General features: G+C 38.2%; 1 protein-coding gene across 7 annotated transcripts in view; it reads right to left on the bottom strand.

The window, feature by feature from the left end:
* MBNL3 (muscleblind like splicing regulator 3) overlaps positions 1-23631 on the bottom strand; it is a 107458-nt gene that overhangs the window by 16964 nt on the left and 66863 nt on the right. For all 7 annotated transcript variants that reach the window (XM_024742697.1, XM_024742693.1, XM_024742698.1 and 4 more), the window contains one exon: positions 9129-9293. In XM_024742697.1, the coding sequence (XP_024598465.1) occupies positions 9129-9293 (165 nt within the window). The remainder of the gene's footprint in view (positions 1-9128; positions 9294-23631) is intronic.

Here is a 23631-nt window from a genome sequence, read left to right on the forward strand (position 1 = left end):
CTACTTTTTCATATTCTTTTCCATTATGGTTTATTATAGGATATTAAATATAGTTCCCTGTGCTATACAGTAGGACCTTGTTGTTTATGCATTCTATATGTATTAGTTTGCATCTGCTAGTCCCAAACTCCCAATTCAACCTCCCCACCCCTCCCCCCTGGCAACCACAAGTCTGTTCTCTATGTCTGTGAGTCTGTCTCTGTTTTGTAGATAAGTTCATTTGTGTCACATTTTAGATTCCACATATAAGTGATATCATATGGTATTTGTCTTTCTCTTTCTGACTTACTTTACTTAGTATGATAATCTCTAGGTCCATCCATGTTGCTGCAAATGGCATTAATTCATTCTTTTTTATGGCTGAGTAATATTCCATTGTATACATATACCACATCTTCTTTATCCATTCATCCACTGGTGGACATTTAGATTGTTTCCATGTCTTGGCTATTGTAAATAATGCTGCTATGAACATAGGGGTGCATGTATCTTTCCAAATTATAGTTTTGTCTGGATATATGCCCAGGAGTGGGATTGATGGATCATATAGCAACTCTATTTTGTAGTTTTTTGAGGAACCTCCATACTGTTCTCCATAGCGGTTGTACCAATTTACATTCCCACCAACAGTGTAGGAGGGTTCCCTTTTTTTCCACACCCTCTCCAGCATTTGTTATTCTCTACCTTTTTAAATGGTTGAAAAAAAGTACAAGATAAGGTAATATTTCATAACACATGAAAATTATATGCAATCTGTGTTTCAGTGTCCATAAATAACTTCCACTGCACTCACTCATAGACCTATATAACAAAAAGTGTGGATATCTGTTTTCTCTCTTGTTACAGAATTACCTACATAATATCCTCAACTTTGTTTCTTTCCCACAAATCCTCAAATACTTTTATTAGTCATTTAGAGAAAATTTTGCTGACCCTCATTCTAAAGGATTCCAAAAAATAAAGCACTCCATCAATTTCTGAAGTAAAGCACTAATTATATAAAAATCTATTGGTGTGAATTTAATACTTGTAGCAAGATTCCATAAGCTGAAGAAGTTAAACTTTAGAAACAGATACTAAAGCATTCACTAAAATGTTCTTTTACATAGTTAGTAAAATTCATGTTCTTAACTATTTGTTTATAAAACAGTAACTACTCAGTGACTAAGAATGGGGAGATAGATGGACTCCTGTAAAGGTAAAATTTTAGGAGCCACCACATTTTGGCCTTAAAGGATTCTGAAGCACCTCTGAATAATAATACGACTCAGTGAAAAATGATGCCTCAAATAAATATGTCTAGTTCACATATACATCTTAGTAACACTGATTTATTACTTAAAATGAGTTATTCCTCAAGCTAGTATAAAGAAAAAAAAATTAAATGTTATGCTAAATCCATCTCTGTATCTCCCCACAGCCTAGATCTATTTGTAGTTACTTGAATAATATCCAAGGTCAGTTACAATTATTGTTGGATGAATGCAAGACACTTAAGTCACTTAGACTAATCCTGGCCTGAAGTCAACATCATAATTGAGGTCTCCTCTCTCTAAACTCCTGTCTAAAGGTGGACGACTAAACATTTTCTTTTATAGGATGGTAAACATTTGGTAACAATTTGTTGACTTGATTTTAATACCAGAAAAATAGCACTCTTAACTTTATCACTCATAAGACCTTAATTTCATTACTCATTTACAAGCATTTATACGGTACAAAAGGAAGCCCCTTTCCCCAGTCACCATGCATATTTCTATCCTTAGATAATCCCAAAGCACAGCGAAATGTATCATTTTTGTTTCCATCAGACTTTACTAGCTGTTGACGAGGAGCACAACTGAATCGTTTTTGTTTCACAGTTTTTGCTTGGTCATCTCCACATTCTCTGAGCGTTGTTCTAGGGGGACTGAAGTGGCCAAAAGGCACACTGCAGGAGGCCCACATAACCTCCAGACTAGTTAATTGGTCCCTCAATAATTGAGAGTGAACTTTATAAACAGATGCAAGCTGATAGTGGTGTTTATGTACTAATCACACTTGTTAATGAATAAGTCACTGTGGCCCAAGAGAGAGTGAAGAAAAACAAATACATTCAAGGGTCAAAGTGAATAGTTATCTTCACCTAGACCTGGCTTTTCTGACCTTATTAATCGTGGAAGTCTCCAAATAAGGGGAAGCATTGAAGGAAGACAGGTAGGGGAAGGGTCGATAGATTATTGTGCGTATAAAAGGTGTAAAGTATCACAAGAAAGAGGGAACAAGTCATGGTTTGGATCTGCCTGTAGGTGGTGGGAGAAGCTGCAGAGCAGGTCAGGAATTATAATCCACAGCTGATTCCTAGAGGTAAGGATCTGGCAGAAGGGTAAATGACTTCTTCCTCAGATGGGTGAGGCGATTTTAACTTTGCTCCTGAGACGTGAACAAGAACTGCCCTAAAAATTATTTGTTGGTGAATCACTATGTAATAACAGTGACAATTCAATTAACTTTAGTATACCACTAGGAAAGAAAAAATATTTAAAAAACCAAGCGGTTACCCAATTTTTACAACGGGTATGAAAAAAGGAAGGGTTTGGGGGGAGGGGGAAATGGCAAGAGCTGAGAAAAGCAAAGAACCCACAGGAAGCCTGGAGACTAGAGACATCTCAGTGCAAATCCAGGATAAATGGATGCAAAGGGTTATAATTATCAGAGGTTCAACAAAGCACCACCACCACCGCCACCAAAACAACAACACAAACTAAAACAAAACCTTGCATGGCTAATATAAAAATACTCTACGGAGGAAAAAAGAAAGCCCAAAGCTACAAAAATACGGAGGATCAGGTACAAAGCAGAAACGATGGGGATCACGAAAACATTAATCCACCATTTCACTACTGTTAGATCATATATTCCTAGAGGGTAGAGACTGTTTCTAATTCACCTTTTAATCCATCTCTTACTCTTATAAATGCCTGGCACAGAGTAGATGCTCAAGAAATATTTAGTGAATTGAGTCAAAAGGGATTCCTAAGCCATTGATTACTTTTAGGTTTACCAGTTAGAAAAATCCAAATCAAAAATCACCAAACAAACAAAAGAAACACTCAGGGATCGAAAGTTAGTGGCAGAGAGATTGAAAAATCCATCAGTTTTGGTCTCTATCGGGGAAAACTTTAAGCAGAAGGCCACTCCCAAACGGTCTTTTGAAATGCTAAACAGTATTAGAAGCACAGGGTACTGTATAACACGTACACATGCATGTGCACGTGCACGTACACACACCCACACACATGTATGCATGGCAGTTTTTAATTGGAGTGGCTAAATCATCAGTATCAAAAGGTATCCAATGAAGAGTCTGGGGAAAAAAACGGTTTAGTGATACTACAGACTGAAATATGCGACTTCTTATTACAAAATGTGTGGTCCCAGGGGACGACTGAATTGCTAATGTTTCTGATATGCACAGAATGGTTTAAGAGGGGAGACTAGGTGAAGAAGGTTTTCAAATAATATTTAGTACATCTATAAAGATTATTACGGCAGATTAGGATTATTTGGGGGAAAGATTATTATCAGGTGGGGAGGGCAACCACATTTTTTCACACTAGGTCTCCTGATGGCCCTCTCAGTGACAAACCACTGAACTCTACTGATCTGAGCAAGAGGATGGTGATAAGAAAAAAATATCATCCTCTCTGGGTGAGATTGCCAAGCATTGGCTTTGTTTCTCGTTGCTGTTGTGATTTTTTATCCTCCGTCAGGGAAAACGATTTTCACAGATCCTCCCAACTTCCTCGCCTTCACCTCACTGGTGATGAACGGCAAGCCATGCTGAGGTAGCTGCTGGAGCTTAGACTGTGACCGCAAGCAGGGAAGCTAACGGGCCCACATGGTCTCGTTAGCACCAGCCTCTCACCAACCGAGCTAACCAGATCCAGAGGAGGACACAAAATGGGCTGAGAGGAGATTACATTTTAATTTATCTCCTGGGAATATATGAGGGAGGCTAAAGGGAGAGTGTTGAGATTCCTCACTATCAAAGAAACTGCGTACTGTAAAGATATCATGTACAAATGCCCTCTGTTTGACAGCAAAAGTATAGCATCTTCATTTCACTTTAAAAAAAAACAGATTTCACATTGTATATTAAGCCGAGTGGGGCAAGGCAGCAAACCTCCAGCTGGTGTGATTTATTTTGCTTTACTCTAAAAGGAGCTTTAAGCTGTGTGACATGCACAGCCTCGGGAAAGGACCTGAATAACTACTCTACTTTGGACAAGTAATTGCAATCAGGAGTGAATCCAGGATCTGTGGGGCCCCAAGTTTAGGCCTTCAGAACAAAGGATACACAAATATCTTTGGCAAATTTTACAAACACACTGTAAACACATTGCTACGCCTCCTCCCGGGGCCCTGGCACGACACCACGCTAGTGAGGGGCACTGAGCCTTCACTAACCTCAAGGTAAGCCTACACCTGGGAACGATTTGTGGAACAAATACATAATATTAGGTCTCAGTTGCTACATCGAAAAGTAAAATCTTTTCTAATTTTTTAGAAAACTTAGTAAAATCTTGATAAAACTTTGGGCTTTTAGCATGGTATCACTCCAAACACTCCTGTGATATGATCTGCTCAACCTCGGTCAGTGTGGAATTTCACATGATAATGACAGTCATAATTATATTAAGAGCATATTAATCTTATAATTACATAACGCCCGTCGTCCACTGACTTGAACATTTTGCAAAAATCACTTTACAAGACACCGAACGTCACCACATTGAGATGAAAGACGTAAAGGCTGTCATTCATCGTTTCATGAGTAGGTAAACTGAGAGACTCACTGAAGAATCTTCATTAAAATTCACTGTAATTTCTGTATTGACCATGAGACTGGTAATCTGGAAAATGGATAGAATTTCCTTTTCCATTAAATCTACAAAATGTCTTGCTCACCTTTTTAATGATAATTTTTTAATAGAAGAGCCCTGACAACAGGGAGATAGCATATATACTTCAGTCAATCAAACTAGTTTATGTGAGCTAGAAAAACTATAACTCTGGATGAATATGCAAAATGTAGAATGTATCTTGGTGAGGGAAGGATATTATCCTTTCATCTTTAACTACAAAATCATTTAATATTTTCAAAAGTTAAAAAGTAAATACATATTTTGCAATTTTACTTCTATTCACTTAAATCTGTCCTGGTCCAAAGTTGCATAGAGTAATATAATATCTTAGAGGTCCTATTTAATTAAAGAAGAAAAACGTTCAAAACACGGGAGCCTAAAAATACTGAAATTATTCACTAATTAGTATATCTCCCTTCCTCTTATCTACTGCAACTTCCTATTTTTCCCCATTTGGTCCTGAAGTGTTACATCACCTTCATTCCTTACTATATTAATGTCAGACAGACATATAAGCTTGTTTCTGAGAAATATATTTGGTAAATAGAATTGTAAAAATGATGCAAAAAGGTGGGGAGGGTCCAGACGGACATGAGATGATTCTATCTGTGATAAAGAAAAAGACTGAAGTCCCGTGTTTATAGCCTCTGTGGTTTGGAACACCATGACTTGGCCACAGGAATGCGAGTCATGAAAAGCATACAGCAGACCAGAGGATTTGGCACACAGTGATGGATGATCCAGTAATCTCTGTATGAATCATCAGGTGAATACACCCGACTGGGTCAAGCTTACCTGCGTGTAAAGAACTGGTTCCATGTGAATCATCACATTCAGAGAAGCAAAAGGAATTTACTAGATATAGACAGGTCTAGATTATACAAAATGTCTGAGCCAAAAATATTTTTAATAGCCTTCTAACATCACATCCACCTTTTACATGCATATATTACATCCAGCAGTGAGAATCCTTCCTTGGAAATTTCTTTCTGTAATGAAGATTCCAAGTTGTGAAAAGACCTGAAATTTTGAAACATTAGCTTTGCTTGAGAGTTGGAATCCAATGTGTCTGCTTGCCCTAAAATTCTTCTCCAGTGCTCGTGTTTGCCTCTTAATTATGCCAAGGGGAGTTCTTAATTGTACAATCGTTTGCTGTGAACATCAGCAACTATCTCTCTTAAACTGCACTGAAAAATACTAGGGAGTCACACCCTTTGCCTCACTTGCTAAACTTCCTCAATAAAGCTAACAAGAGCTTTCTGAGGTGGAATTTTATACGTGCAAATGTCAATTTAGACCTGTTAGATACAGTGAACAAACTTGCCTGCTACAGCAAGCATTCTACCCGAATTGACTAGGTGTGGCTTTTATTCATTGTTCAGTCACGCTGAACAGAATCTGTTCTCTAGCTACATTTAGGTTGATGTTCCCTTTATCTGGGGGCTTATAATAAGCAAAACAGACTCAATTTTCCAAAAGCAGATGTGCTCTTCTGTTATCCCAGAAACAGATCAAAGTGTGCTTTGTGGGAAGACCTGAGGTTCAAGGCAGTGATACCAAATGGGTCTTAATATGCAGCCAGACAAACAGCAGGACTGGACATTTAAACAAAAGCTTGAATATTTTAGAGAAAAGAATCAGATGATCAGGGCGGGAGGGGGGTGCGGTTAGAAGGGATAGAGAGTTGTTTGGGGAGAGTAGGTACCAAGGAAATGAAGTAAAATTATACGTTGCTTCCATAGTAAAATCAAGATCCATAATAAAGAACAGTTCTTTCAAGTCAGACTGGTAAATGTCACTTAAAATTGCTCACACTAGCTCAATTACAACATGCCCACAAGGCAGCTTTCTAGACCACAAAAGAAGATCATATCAAACATCTCGAGGTTAGCTTTTTGTACACATAGTAACTACAGAAATCAATCTTTTATCAGTTTATCACATCACAACAGCTACTGTTAAATAATCTACAAGGTGGAAAAGCAATTTCCAATTGTTCCCTGGGGTCTTCTAAGCAATGTCGTGTGTCTTGTGATATGCTATAAAATAAATTGTATTCCTGTGAGTCGTATCAGTCATATTCTGCAGCCTGAAATTACCCTCATTGAAGAAAAAAGGGAAATGTATTCTGTTATAGAAAGCATGGAGGATCAAATTAGAAAGCACAAGAGGCTGAAAAACTCAATGAATCTCTCACTGGACTCTAAAAAGCCACTCCCTAATCAATAATGCATGAAGGGTTGAGACCTGGCATGGAGATACTTGACTGGAGGCTGAAGGGAAGATGAATAGTCTGCCTTCTGTCTTTACCCCTATTTTACCCCAGGCCCTTGCTCCATGATTCCCTGAAATAGGGTAGTTGACTGATGTCCCTTGACCTATGAAAAAATGTATGCTCCAGCTGTATAGGAAATGCTGGGCTCAGGTGTGTGATAAAATCTGGCTCCTATTCTTTGCTCAGTCTGAAATTGGGACATCCCACAAGAGGCCAAGAGTAGTAATGGTGGGTTAAAGGCTCCCTTGCTTTATTCCCCATCTACTCACATTTTCTGGACTCACCAAGCATATCCATTTCTCTGTGGCTTTGTTCATACTATTCTCAGTATCTAGAACACTTTCTCTTCCTTATCCCTTCAGGAGTAAGGACAAACTGAAATACTTCAGTGTTTGAAAGCTAAGGACAGAGTTTGAAGGAGTTCAACCATGTAAAGTATTACTAAAGATCAAAGGGGAACTCCAGGGAGCTCACTGGTGACCTTCTGGGAACGAATTTATCAATGTAATTAATCAGCACTGAATTCCAAGGCAAATGTTTCTGGCAAATGAATAGCGTAAAACATGAAATCTATTTATGCTACTTAAAATTTTCTAGACATTCTGGAAAGAGTGTCATGGTACAAAATTTTAGTGACTTGTCAATGCCTCAAGCACCTGTTTTTTGCATTATCTATAAAGATGTACCAATTAAGGAGTGCCCTATCTATACAGATGTCCTTGAGTTCTGAGAAACAACTTTCTAATGAGATACACTTTGCTGAGAGCAGATTGACCTATTCCCACATTTTTGTTGCATCTAAATACTATATACATCTTTCAGTTTTCAGTGTGTTCATTATATAGTCACCAATGAAGTGGGTTACAAAAAAGAAAACATAAGCCTTTCAAATTAGTATCCGGATAATGGTTAAAAGGAAATAGGCCAGCTGGAATTAGAATGAGACACCATGGAACTAAATTTGAGACCTGGAAGAACTCAGTAGACAGGGACAGTTTTCAATTCCCCCTTAAAACTCTAAGACCAAACTACAACTTTATATTTTAAGGTATCAGGACAAGATGAATTCTCCGTAGGACAAAATTACTTTTTAGGTGATCCATTTTAACTCACTGATCCACACAAATACTAGACATTGGTCTAGAATGACGCCAAAATATTATTAATTTCAGCAAAGGGAAACTGTGGCTAGATTAAGTTAAAACCCCCATCAACTACCTGGCCAGTATTCCTCAAGACTGTCAAGGTCATGGGAAACAGGAAAAGACTGAGAAATGGTCACAGACCAGAGGAGAGAGGGGAGACAGGATTCAAATAAATGCACTGTGGTATCCTGGATTGGACACTGGAACAGAAAGGGTGCACTAATGGAAAATCTGGTGAAGTCTGAATAAAGTCTGGAGTTCAGTTAATAGTAATGTGTAAATGTCAGTTCCTTAGTTTTGACAAATATACCATGGAAACATAAGATATTAACAGTGGGGGAAACCAGGTGAGGGGTAATATGGGAACTCTCTGTACTATGTTTGCAACTTTTCTTTAAATCTGAAATTATTTTAAAATAAAAAGTCTATTAAAAAGTCACAACAAAACTACCATCAAAGAGCAAGGAAATTTGTTTGAATTAATATGCTAAAATTAAAAGGGTTATATGTAATAATAATCAAACCTCTTCCTCCTCTTAAAATGGCCCTGCTCCTTTATTAATATTCTTCTATAAACTACATTCATGGTTCCTGCAACCCAGGTTTTAAATCCAACGCACCTGATTGCTCCCTTCATGTGCACAGCAGCTTTGTAGTGTCAATTACCTATCAGCCTGCATCCTCAATCCTTTGGTGACTAACGTCCCAAAGGCCCTGCAAGGTTATTCCAATGTAGATATATATCCTTAAAAAATAAAAGACATACATATGCAATTTTGAAAAAGCAGCACTGTGACTTACAAGTGATGGCATTTGACCATTTTGGAGCATAAACTGCATCTGCTGGGCGAACATGGCTGCAGCAGTCTTTTGTTGAATCAGATTGTTCCGTCCATTAATTTCCAGCTGCGTTTTTAAATGCGGAGGAGGGTGAAGGTACTTGCAGTTCTCTCTAGCACACCGACCCTGAAAATGAAGGATTAGATGAATTTGCATGAATATTTCTAAAACTCTGGTGTGGGTAAGAAAAGTTTATTAATCTCTTAGCATATGTGATGTACTTATGTATATGTCATAAGTACTTTACTTGAATGAATGCATTCAGTCTTCATACAAGGCCCCTAAGACTGATACTCTCATAATCTTCATCTTCCAGGTGAGGAAACTGAGACTGAGAGAAGCTTGCACAGCTAACATGTGACAAAACCAGAACTAAAACCCAGTTAGTCTGATTCCAGAACTTATTCTCTTAGCCACTTTGCTCTGCTCTACTTTGATACGCATCAACTTATGTTTAAAATATAAAACATTAGGAATAGTGTATCATCATAACATTACAGATTTATATAAAAGTTTCCCAACATGAGACATCATGCATGTTAAATATGATTTAGGGTGTGGATCTACACATACAATCAGGAAAACTGAGGGAAAATGTTACATATATACACATAAATGTATCTTAAAACTTTTAGATCCATTATTCTGGACAATTTTGGCTCTAAAGTTTTTTCCTGAATCCATACAATGTGAGAAACATCCTGAAATCCACTGATATTTTGTTAATCAAAGAATAAATCTCTACCTTGGGGCTATGCTGTTCTGTAGATTCCAGAGGCACTGGCCCTGGATCACTTGGATAATTGAGACCAAAGTGTACTTGGGAGTGTCCGGTATTCGAATGTTTTATGGATGGTTTAAGCACTTCCAGACAGGATCATATGTCAGTCCTGTGGAACCAAACATGCGTTTGGTATTACCTAAATGCTGATATGGCTGATAATTATGGTGTTGACTATGTGGTAGCAAAGGATGTCACTGAACAGGTATTTATCACATTCTCAAATGTGACCTGTTGTGTTTGTTTAACTCTCGAGCACTGGGCAAAGCAGCTAATGATTCTCTCATTTGGATTACTAGGTCTGCCATAATCCTTTTAAGATAAGCACAACTGCAAGCCATTCTTTTTCCCACAGTTGCTAAGATCCTTCATAGTGCGTGAGCTTACTGGAGGGAGGGGTGGGAAAAAAAGGCAACTTTTTTTTGAACCCAAGAGCGCAAGTTGCTAGGCCACCCGAATTCCCAGGAGAAAGTCAGTTAGTTCATCAAGTGTTTTCAACACATGCTACGAGTTTTCCCTATTTATGATGCCTTAACGGATTATGTAATCACTTCTCCATATTTAGTTATCTTGTTATCCAAGCATTCCTATAATTTCACTGAGAATCAAGGTGTGTCCTTCAAAATTTTAGAGAGTTACCTATAAAGCAAAACCAGATGCACTGCAAGTGCTCTTTTAAATATCAGATCAGTGGGACGAGGTGGCTCTTTTATTTTACCTCCCCTGCCAGGAAGCTGAGTATAACTTAAAACATAGCTTGAGAAGTCAAGGAAGCCACTATTGTTTTCCGTCAGGCTTGTCCTGTTGTTTCTCCAATTTGATCAAATTTTTAATCAAATTATTTATAAAATCAAATAATACCTTAGTTTCAATGTGCTTTTATATTTCTCTGGAAATCCTGGAAAAGGAAGAATTTCTTGGTAGTAAGAGTTGAGGGTGGTATGAACCCAGTCTTCCTGAACTCATTAAGTAGCCTAGGAAACAGCTACATAATTTTAGTACATATAAGGACTATAAGGAAATCCTTATATGCGCTAAAAATTGCGGTAATGGAGGGTTCCCCCCAGTAATGTCCCCCCTAAGAGAAAACATAAGCTTCTTTTGTTTGTTTGTTTTTTGCGTTACGCGGTCCTCTCACTGTTGTGGCCTCTCCCGTTGCGGAGCACAGGCTCGGCGGCCATGGCTCACGGGCCCAGCCGCTCCGCGGCACGTGGGATGTTCCCGGACCAGGGCACGAACCCGTGTCCCCTGCATCGGCAGGCGCACTCTCAACCACTGTGCCACCAGGGAAGCCCCATAAGCTTCTTTTTACACCTACTACAACCTGCATCAAAGCAAAGATAGTCACAAGGATTTTAGTTCCCAGATTCTCCACCCTCCACCCAGTATAACTGGGATTATCTGGCTCAGAATTAACAGCTCAGGGGAAGTAGTGACACTTGGTGGCTTCCAGAGCCAAGCATGGTAGTTTATACTTCCGGGGTTTCTCTTTTCCTGCCACACCCTAACATTAAAGATTTCCCCAAGGTACAGTCCTAAATCCTCTGCTCTCCTCCTTAATCTCTTTCCCCTGGAGAAATGAAGTGCTGGTAAAATTTCATCTCTCCCTGCAGTTGCTCAGATCTTAAATCTCTATCTCTACCTCTGACCCCTCTTCTGAATTTCAGGTCTTTTTATCACTAACTGCAGCTGCATTTGGAAATCCTGCCCCCTAACCAGGTCTAAGCAACTTAGTCTTGACCTTCCTTCTCCTTAGACTATCTTTCCTCTTGCTGCCTACTAGCATTGGGACAGTTGCATAGCAGCCCTGAAAAAAGAAACCAGGCACCTGCTGAGCAGGATTGCCTTAGGATCACAAACCCACCTTGATAGCTTTCCCAGACAAGTGGCAAACACAACCGTAAACATTTAAACAGAACACAATTTGTAACCCACTCCCTGCGCCCCCAAAATTAGATGAGGACTCTCTCTTACATTCAGGAATTCCAAACAATAGATCAGTTAAAGAAAAAAAGGAAAAGGAATACCTTAGGATTTTTGCCATTTGTTACAGTTTAGAGTCTTAACGTCATTTACACTGAATGTCATCAGAGAGGAGAGGAGAATGGAAGGGAGTGAGAGAACATGGTGTATTTGGCACATTTCCTGCCAATCTACAGATAAAGAATTGCTACCTGCCTTTGTGCTGTTATGTTACTGTCCTTTATATACAATAACTTTTCTTAAGCTTTTTCTTGGGAAACTAATGACATTTTTACAAATCAAAAATGGTACACAGAAATAGAAAAAAAATTACACTTTAAAAATTACATCAAGTTAGGCTATAAAACTAAAGTATGGAATATGAGGCAGCATAAGATTTTAAAAAACGTATTCATCTTAGTTATGAGATTTTACTTGATTTATAAAGCATTCTCTTTTGAATGACAGAATCCATAATTTAATTCTATAACAATGCAAATGTACAGAAACACTACCTTACCAGAGACTGCTTCTTATGTTAAAGAAAGCTTATAAAGAAAAAAAAAAACAACCTGCATTTTCTATCCAAACAATAGATGAGAACAAATAATTTAACATCAATGTTATCTGTGGAACACAATATTTCAAAAGAAAGCCAAGCCCCTCAAGTTTTTTCAAAACGACTTTAGGACTCAGGATAATATATTTATATGCACAACACTTGGTGATAACAAATCTCCCCTGTATTAATTCTTCAAGATGCCCAAACTTAATCATAGGCCAAAATACTTTCATTGGAGTTGGGGAGAGGGTGGCAAACTTTGCTCTTGACGTTTGCTAACATTTGCTTTTAGTCCTTGGAGGGGATTAAGGCTTTGGTAAGCATGTATGAATGGGATGGGGTGGAGGCTGAGGAGGGATCTGCCCAGCACAGTATGTAATCACTTATTGTTTTTGTCCTTTGGAAAACCAGAGACTATGGAGTAGAAAGGTTCCAATGTTTTCCTGAGGCCAGCTAAGCACTCTTGAATGGGCCACAAGACTCCCTATCACATCAGGTCTATAACAGCCCAGAAACCATCTTGCGCTGAAAAAAATCACCCATTGTGTTTCCCAAGCCAAGTCAATGTTGTCCAAGCCCTCCTTCTAGACCCACAGGTTCAGAGTTGCCATGTGCTCAGTGCAAAGTAGGACACCATGTCATAAACGACTCTAAATGTTGTACCTGTGAAAATTGCCATCCACTGGTAGAGCTGGCTCTATCCTAAAAACAGCAGCTAAGGCTGGTCAAGACGTGTAAACCTCTCTCCCTCCCCTCCACAGACACACAAAATTAAAGCATTGAAGAGATTAGAGTGCAAGCTGATTTAGGCTTGCCTCAATTTCACTCCTTTTCCATTTCCTTTGGCCTCATTGGGTTTTTCACTGTGATACGGAGTCAAGAAAATAGCAAGGTGATTCAATGGGAAAGTGATTCTCTGCTGAAATAAGCACTAGTATATCTATGAAGCTTCCCGCTCCCCTTTCCCATCTACTCTCTTTGAAAAAGCACCCGAAAAGCAGCAGGGGAATAAATGACCAATGAAATTTCCGAAGTACATCAAAAAGTTGATGACAGACAAAGGAAAAAGTTGCAGAGCATTCATAAAACCTCCCAAATTCAATCTATTTCCTTTTTCCTACCTTCAGGCTTTTCACAAATGAGCACAAAGAGTACTTGAGTGAAAGAGAAAAGTAGCATTTTAGAGATTCAAATCCCACCCAAGTCTTGGGAGTTATGAGAGTGAGAGTCTGTCAGAGACAAGACTTCCCGGGCACTTGGTGGTAGAAAACCCCTGTGAAGTGTACTTTTTTATGTTCATGAGAGAAAGCTGTACCATCCATCAGAATAAGAAAAGGACCCCAGGAAGCTGAAAATTACCCTTTGTCAATCACCAGTATATTAACAGGAACAGCTGTTTGCAGAATGACTTGCTTCTTCAAATACATTAGGAATTATGGGGGGAAAAAAGCTCTCAAATACAGTGGTAACTGGATTACTTTTTCAAAGACATCTCACTGCTCTGCTAGACTATCAAGAGTTAAAAGTTAAATGTTAAATAAAGGCAATGAAGAGATGATTTGATTTCTATGAAAAAAATTATTTCATTTTAATGATCATGCGTTAAATGAAAAATCCTCTTGATTATGCTGCCCCACTGAAACGTACTTACATATGCATAGACATGGCTTCTCAGAGGAAGTGACAGTAATTTTAGAATTACAAATGATACGTAGTAGGTTGCCTGGTTCCTACAACCATCACGGACCTATTAAGGGCTAGGAACAATCTGAAATGGCTAAAAGTGAGGCAACATGAACATAAACTGAGTATTAGCCAGATATCAGTATAGTGAAGGCAAACTTCCCACTTTCTTCCTCTTAGAGTTCTGTTTTTATAAAAATGGATATCCTCCAGTATTGTACCATCTATGAATATTGACATATACGCACGCACAAAAAGCATCCTTAAAGTCTTGCATACAACTTTTCATTTAAATTTGGGATGCAGACAAAAAATCCTTTTAAAAAAGTCTTTATTAGACCATTTCCTGAGTTTATTGAAGGCAAAATGAATGAGCCAGCCAAGCACTCCCCCACTGCAGTCAGCACTGTATCTCTGCTGCACTCTGCCTTCCTTTTGTTACATTTTATTGAAGTAGAGTTGTTTTACACTGTCATGTTAATTTCTGCTGTACAGCAAAGTGACTCAGTTATACATATGTATACATTCTTTTTCATACTCTTTTCCATTACGGTTTACCACAGGATATTGAATATAGTGCCCTGTGCTGTACAGCAGGACCTCGTTGTTTATCCATCCGACATATAGTTTGCATCTGCTAATCCCAAACTCATGAACTCTGCTTTCTTGACATCCCATATACACATATACAGGGCAATGACTTCGGTGCAAACCAGACACCGAGTCTGAATAGGTAAGAAGCTGGAAGGAGGGCAGAAGAATTTTCTCGCCTATCTGCCTCAAGAAATCTTACAAGTGGTGACCTCCAAGAGATGAAGGGAGGAGTAGGCTCAACAATCACACCATTGTTCTCTGCAGCAGCCTGCTAAGATAACCTGATTACCAGAATCGGAACATTTAGGGCTGAACCGGATTTTAAGGAACATCTGTGCACTTTTATCTTACAGAGACAGTGAAGGCCAAATTGATGAGACGGCTTGTCCTAATTAACAAGCAGCTCAGTAAGGACAGAAGCCAAGTTTGCAGACTCTCACTACCCAATATGGATTTTCACTTCAAATGACTCTTTCTCTGTAAAGATCTTCCTGAACCCCTCTCCCCACCCCACCCCCACTTCCCTCTCCCTCTCCCTCGTTTGTGTCTCCAGCCGCATCTTGTACTCCCTTTTATCATAGCACTTATCACTGTGTACATTGATACATTGTTTGCATGCCTATCTCCCCATTCCACCTTGAGTTTGTCTAAAGGCAGGACTATATCTTACTCATCTTTGAACCTCCAGGTCTGTTTCTGTGCCTGGTGAATAGTGACCACGCCATAAAAGTTTGCTGAATGAATGAATAAACTTTGTGAGAATAATTTTATAGGGCATCACACTAAGTCGGCCTTAGAGGCCTAATTGCTTCTCTTGCCATTTCCTTTCCTAAGTTCGTTCTTCTTCCTCCAAGAAGAGAACAGGAGGCAACATATGACTGAGGCTGTTCCTGGTTTTCTGTTGCAAATGAACCGTTATTCTATTCAGGTCCAGAAAATAGCTACTTCGTAACAATTTTTTTTTCTATGAATATATACCCTGGGGTGTGTGTGATCATCATGGCTGAAAAATCCTGGTAATTCAGTATAACTGAATCAGAAATGTTAGGAACCCATGAGGCACAGACACAAACCCTGGTCTCATTCCCAGGGGTCTGTGGTCACAAGAACCCCCAGGATATAGGGGCCCACAGAGCAGAATAAAGGAACCTGCAGCAGATTCACATTTAATCAGCACCTGGGCCTGCCCAAGGGGAGCACTGCATTTCTAGGGTCAGCTTAGAATAAACTGCCTTCTTCAACTGCTCCATCCCCACCCTGCATTTCTCTAACCAGCTGCAAGTCAAATTCCCTGAAGCCACTGAGACAAAGGTGGAATACAAGGCTTCAGGATAATCACATGGAGTGGAGGCTTCTTGTGCATCTCTATTGCATATGCTGACTTCTTACAAGAAAAATGTTCCCGCTGTGCTTTAAGACCCATGTTCAGCTGCATTCACATTAAACATTTATTTTCAAATAATCATTAGCTTGAAAAATTTTTGAAGAACAAATAACACCAAAAATCATAGTTGCGGCCATAGTGAAACCAAGCCTGCCTCCCCAATACCCCAGATCTGCTTCCTGCCCACCCCCCAATTTTTCCCCTCTGGTCTAATCAAATACCTTCAACTGCTTGAGAAAAATATTAACTGGATATCTGTTCAATAATATGCTCCTCAGGAATGTATGATCTCTGTTTACAAAACAGCCAACCAGAATCAAATTAAAACCCAAAGACAACTGAAGCACACTGGTGCCGAGTTACCGAAAGTCAGAAGGCGTTTCCGATGCTAAGGATTCACGGACGCTGTCTTTAAAGTAGCTGATGGCTGCCAATGTAAAATGTCATTAAAATACAGAGAAAAAGGAAAGAAAAAAAGAATGACATTGAATGTTACTCCAAGAAAACAAATACACAAAATCATGCAACTTCAAGAAGCTACTTACTACATAGGCTTTGTTACAAAACAACATAAAGGGGTCTCTCCCTTGGCCCTTAGGCAGTCAAATCTCTGGCTCTCAGGGTTCTCGCGGCTTCCTTCTCTGGACACCCCATCCAGTCACTAACCACAGCGATTTGGAACCAGGACAAAAAGGATGCCGGCTGCTTGCACCCTTTCTTCCCAGCTAGGGCTTCTGCCTGGGATCCTATCTAGGGTTGCCAGATTTATCAAATGAAAACACAGGACTCCCAATCAAATTTGAATTTCAAATGAACAAGGACTAATTTTTTAGGATAAGCATGCCCCATACAAAAATATTATACGGCAACCCTCTCCCTATCTATTCTCCACCCTTGTGAGTTGAGCTAAATAAAGTCAAATCCTCAAAAACCCATTTTCATCCCGTTACCTTAAGGTCATAAGCAGCCCCCTCTATGGAATCAGCCCAGGCTCTACTAGGCCTTCAGTTGCCCAGAGCAAAGCAGAAGGCACTCTCAGCCCCAGCTTACCTGACCAGCTGCAAGGAATTTAAGGAAGTTGACTGTTGGAGAAAGCAATTTTTTATTCCCTGGCTCCTCCCACCAAAAGCTTCGCACGTCTCCCTACCCAGTCAGCCAGTCCACTTTCCCAACCACCGTGGCGCAACTGTATATTCAAATGACTTTGATGCCTGCCTGCCGGAGCTCCTCCTTTAAACTGGGATGGGGGAGGGTGTGGTGAGTGACCACCATGCCGGAACTCCTGACTCTAAATTCATATACATTTTTGAACATATGAATTATTACAGGAAGATGAGGCTTTTATGTTTTTAAGGTTTTTGTTAGTGGGGGGAGGGAGAGGAGGACAGGTTAACCTTAATTTCTTCAGTCCTGTCGGTGGTATACTTAAATTCAAGCAAAAGTCATCCATTAAAGCCCAGGAAAACATCTGCTTAAGTATTATGTTTCCACATGCACACATAAGATCGATGCAGATACATATTCAAAACCTGCAAAAAATGGCATGAATAGCCATTATTTGCATAGATGTCTTTTTCAGTCAACCCTTGATTACTCATATTAAAAGAGAGGGAGATGTAGAGGGGCATGGTTAATTCTAATGAACAAAATAATATATTCAGCAAAAATGGCAATCCATAACAGCCCCACATGACAGAACAGGTATATCACAAAAGTGGCAATGGTGAACATTTAGGAATCAGTTACTAGACACAATCCTGAATTTATTTTTTATTAAGATTGCAGTCTCCTTTGTTGGAATTATCAAAGAGTCAGAATTAGTAAGGTCAGAGAGAATGAAATTGTACTTCACTGGGGAAGCTTATATGTTATAGACAACATGTCATGGAAACATTAAAGCTGGAAAGGCTCTTAGAGATCCTTCAGTCTGTGTACCACAGACCACTATTCCCAAGAGAGGAGCCTCAGAAACTGAGCTTCCTGGTGAAATACTTGTAAGGAATGGTACTCTCTATTCCCCTCTTGGAGATTAACAGTCCACCGGAGCATACTAAAGGTTCCCTCTCACATGTCCTAGAGTAAAGAAACCTGCTGACTTGTTAACTGAAACACAGTTCAATCGCAGAAACCATGCCTCTTTTTTTTTTTCCATAAAATACCTTTTAACATATCTCGTTAGAGAATCGTTATGAAAATACTGATTTAATTCAACTCCCTCCTACTAAAGCTCAAAGCAAGCCCCATGGCATACAGTGAACTCCAAGGAACTGGATCGTCCGTTGAAATGACATTGAACACTCCTGCCCATACTCGATCTCTGCACAGCTAACAAGATGTAGATTTTTCCTATGATGGCTACAAAGAAAGATCCCACAGTCAGCTTCCCAGCGCTCCTTGCCAAAGTTGTAAGTTCTGCCAGAGCTTTCCAAATGGCTGCCGGGGCTTTCTTCTTTTTGTTTGAGTGCTTCAGTCAGGTAACTTCTGAAATCACAACTTCAAGCCTTCTCTGTCTAACTGGCTTTCCTACACTGTGACTTCTATCCCTTGAAACCATGCCAGTTACCTTAGGTTTTCCATGACTTAAGGGTCTCAAGTGAGTTTTAACGGCACTAAAACTTGGGAAGTAGGAATGTATTTGGCAATCCCTCCAATTCCTAAGGGTCTTAGTTGTGCACTAAACAAACCTTGCGGTTTCCACCTGGCAAAGTTAAATTTCCTGTCTCTAGGCAAAAAGAAAATTTCAAAGAAGAATTAAATGTAGACAAATATCTTGCAAACTTAAGGGGAGTAAAAGGTGAGAAAGGCACTGATTATTGTTCAGATGTAAACAATTTATCTTTGCAACGCTCAGTATGCTGCTAAGAATAAATTAAATAATTACATCTCTAGAGCCAGCCATGTACCCCTCCACCCAGAGGTTATATAAAGGGCAGATACAGTTATTGATTTACCTCTGCATTTTTGAAATTAGAGGCACAGAGATAAAAATCAGTCCTTTTCTTTTTTTTTTTTGCCAGACATAAGTTTTCTTTCAGATAAAGAAATTTAAAAGCATGATACCAAGTGGTTGTTTACAGGGTCTTGCTAAATTCATAAGTAGAAATCATGTTTCAAACGCCGGAGCCAAATGTATCCACTTTAAAATACGCATTTTTCTCACAATCCTACCCAACTACCAAACTAATACCAAATATGCAATTTCCAAGCAGAAAGGTTTACTTGGTGACATGGACTGCATTAAAATGCTTTGAGGCATGGACTAGCTCTACATTTCGTTAATGATAAATATATTTTTATCACCAAAAGCCTTACTGAAACCTTTATGCTAACTTGTTATTAAAACTGTAGGCATTTTAGAGTATCAGACAAATCTCCAAAGAAAACTCCAAACTCCAAATGCACTGTGTATTTAAATAAAGTGGGGTTTTTTTTTTTAACCAAGTGATTCTTTATTAGGCCAAGTTGCTGTTTGTTTTTGTTCTGACATAAAAGCAAGCAATTTATTGATATAAATTCTTTCTCTTTTAAAAATAAAGATCTATTCTGCCTGGCCTGATTATTTACCAAATATATTAAGTTTCATCCAAAATATATTTCAGAGATGTGAACAGAACTGACAATGCTCTAGATGAAACTACCGAGACTACTTTTTTAAAGAATATGTTTAAAAATGATCCTCTCTCAGTCTTACTTAGTAAATATAGCAACCTTGTTAAACTCACCTTCTGCTTTCAGTGAGCAGTTAATATTTGATGATGATGAAACTGTTCCTGGTATTTAAAGAACTAAACAAGGCGATCCACAAACAATGTAACTAGAAATGGGGTTGTTTAAAGAAGATAAAATGATAAATGGAAGTTTTACGTTTTAAAATAAATCAATCCCTCAACCATAAATGTCTCATATCTTTACAGAGAAGAAGTTGAAATATGACCCCTGCCAAAGAATGCCTATCTCCAAATCTAAAACAAAGTAAAGCAAAGGACAGCGAAAGTTAATTAGTTTTAAAAATCTATTAATTGTTCTCCGCAAGTCAGTTTAAGCAGCTAGAAGAGTTAGTGGGTGAACAGTGCACTTGTAAGGATGCAGTGTTTCTTAAAACCATAAACCCTCTATATTAAGTACAACAAGGTTTCTAAGGTCTAGTCACTGCCTTTTAATTAGTGGAATCCTTATTCTGGTGAGGGGAAATAAAACAAATCCCTAGCTTCATTGTGCCTTCCCTGAAAATCAGAATAAAATTAGAAAACTTCAGAAAACATGTCTTTCTGAAAAAAAAAGAGCCCAGTTTACATGTCTCTTATACAAGGTAAATCAAATTCCATTCTAGAAAAATATTTGATCAAGTGATACAGAGAAATAAACTAGGCCATATAAAACATCAGTGTGCCAATATTTCAGTTATTTTTCTACTAAAGATAACTGGAGCATTTAACCATTTTTGTTTTGTTTCATGTTTTACAGACTCTAGTATATAAGGTCAAATGACCCTTCAGATGTGAACTAATTCTGACCATTTATGAGTGGGCTACAAAATAACTGTATCTACAGGTTTAGCTCATGTAACTTGGCATGTGATGATTGTTGACACACATTTAGAGACCACGTTGAGGCCCTTGTAAAATTATATTTTCCATTAATATCATGAAAGTAGTCATAATGACACAACTCATTTGAGGGATTTATTGAACACTGTGGTCAGGTTTGCATTTTTTTTTCACATCATGACCACCTGAATAATAATAACAACTGACTTTATAGTAGGTATATTTACCATGTGCCAGACACTGTTCAAAGTGCTTTACGTGCATTACCTCATATAGTCTTCACAATATAACCCTAGGAAGTCAGTGTTTTACTGAAGAACTGAGGCACAGAGATGTGAAGAAACACGCTCAAGGTAACAGAACAAATGTCGCAGAGCTGTGATTTGAACCCAGATGGACTGAGTCTGCAGCTCACATTCCTAACCAGTACACTAATGCCTCACAACACCATGGTGTGCTAAACTGAGGAATGAGCTCGTTCAAATATTTCTAATGGTTGGGTAACTATTTTCCTTCTAAGATTATAATAAAGATTGCATACCAACTGGCCGTTAGGTATGTCCAGAAACTATTTAATAGATAAATGTATGTCAAGTGGGATGTTTTGTTAAGTACCTGGGGATCTTAGGTGACTTGAAAATGAATAAGACAAGATAACTGAGTGTCCAATGTTTTTTACACCACATCCACCTGAATAACTTTACTGTGTATTTACCATGTGCTGGGCACTGTTCAAAGTGCTTTAAACGGATTATAAGTCTTTCATCCTAACCAAAGCAGAACAATTAGTACATATATCTCATCTCTTAGCACAGCTTTTTAGCAAATGTCTGCATGATAGAATTTTGCCAGTTGGTCTGGGAGAAGCAGTGTCCTGGAATCAGGAGTCGGGTTATAAGAGCTTAAGCACAAATGACCATGGCCTGACAAAAGTAACAGTCCTGCAAAACCCCATGGACATAGAGAACAGATGGAAGTGGGGCTCAATGAAAGGGTTGGTTGTGTGCCTTTTTGTGACTACTATTATTACCACTCTAAAAGAAGAATCTTAAAAAAAAAAAAAAACCACCACAGCAGTGCCATTTAGAAGCAGGTTTACTCAGACCATAAATGTCTGGGTGCTGTAGGTTCAACACTATGACAAAGCAGAGAAAATCCCAAACGATGACAAAAGATCAACCTTATCACAAAGAAGTACAAAGTGTTCTTCTGAAGCATTTCATTCCACAAAGAACAGACAAATAAGGATTCACACACACCACACATACCACCTCACAAAAGACTACGCCACCAAAAGCTCAGTTTTAGTGGGGATTTGACTTAAATGACTAGAGAATGTATAAAAATATATAAACTTATACATGGGGTGCATGTATAAAACACATGCACCCCATGTGCAACATGGGGTGATGATTTGTGGGCCTGGGAACTAGGATTTGACTTTTTCAGTGCTTCAACTCTGCCTGTGGGCAAGTTATGTTTATTTATTTTCTTTTCTATATTGTCAATTTATTTTTGGTTAAGTAAACATTATTCACAAAATAAGACTAAAGACTTCAAATGCAAATCAACATGTAAATGCATCAGGTAAACATATAAACATGATGTAAACATATCAACTCTATTCACTCTAACTTAGCATTTAGGTTTTTCCACAGCTTTTAAAAGACAAAATATTCTAGGTATTTGCTGATGATGTAGTAGGGAACCTAGATCTTATATAAGTGACTAGACAATTGAACGTGTAGAATCCAAAAGGGTACTTATACTTTTAAAGACAATTTGATGGGGAAAATAATAATGATAAATAAATCCAATGTTGAAATGAATCAGCTGTTTGGAATCAGGTTGCAGGCAGTTCATACTCTGACTTCTAACACATTTATTCTGAGACAAATCTAAATTTTTAATATGAATGCAGTATTTTACTAAATATGAATGCAGCATTTTATTAGGAAGAGGGCTAAACTGGGATTTAAGTGTCCTGCATTCTAATTACCTTTAGATCATGGCTAAATTATTTTCCAATTCTGTTAATCAGTTTTTCTAGGAATAATTCCTGCCCCTACATACTTCATAAGTACTTTGAAAGAATAAAGGGAAAAAGTGAAATTTAGTATGCTTTGGAAGTAAAATCAGTAAAAAAAAATACTTATTTTCTTTATTAGTTAGTTAGAACTAAAATTGTTGCTGTGAATTAAGTATAAAAAATTCAATAGACTACAAATTATGTTTTACCATTTTACCTCCCCACAGAAGATAATGCATTATTATATGACGAATCCTTGATTTTGTGAGTAATATAAATTATCATGTGCCTAGAGAGGGAATTTATATACAATGTTAGAAAACCAAGGACACTTCTCTTCTTAGAACCAGATATTGTTACAGTTGCTGCTCCCACAACTCAGTAGTAATGGTAGGTGAAAGAGCAGAGGATAAAGAAGCAGATCCAAGCTTTAATCTTATCCTTGCAAATAACTGAAAAGAGAAAGGAATTATTGCTCCCTTTACAATTGGCAATAAGCCAGTGCCTACTTAGAAGACCAGTTTACCTAGTCAAGAAGCACTTCTCTACCATCACAAGCTTCTTACTTTAAGATCTCACATAATGAAAATTCACTTTAGAATCATAATGAATAAAACATTCAAAGTAATCTCTATCATATGAAAAACTTGGGAGCATCACATTTTTTGGTTGGTACTTTTTATATTTTAATTTTGCCAAAACTGCTGTTATATTTTATTTATAACACATATTAAAAGGATATAAAGAAATCAAGCAAGTCATTTTTTTCCTGGTAAGTTAGGAGGATAAAGCAAAACAAGCTTTAGGCTATAAGAGAAGATGTTAATGGTGCTTAAAATACTAACAAGTAATTAATTATAGCAAAGGGATTTTGAATATTATTTATATAAGTTGGTAAAATAATAATGAATCTCATTATAAA

This window comes from Neophocaena asiaeorientalis, unplaced genomic scaffold (assembly GCF_003031525.2).
Source record: "Neophocaena asiaeorientalis asiaeorientalis breed wild unplaced genomic scaffold, Neophocaena_asiaeorientalis_V1.1 scaffold959, whole genome shotgun sequence".
Classification (NCBI taxonomy): domain Eukaryota; kingdom Metazoa; phylum Chordata; class Mammalia; order Artiodactyla; family Phocoenidae; genus Neophocaena; species Neophocaena asiaeorientalis.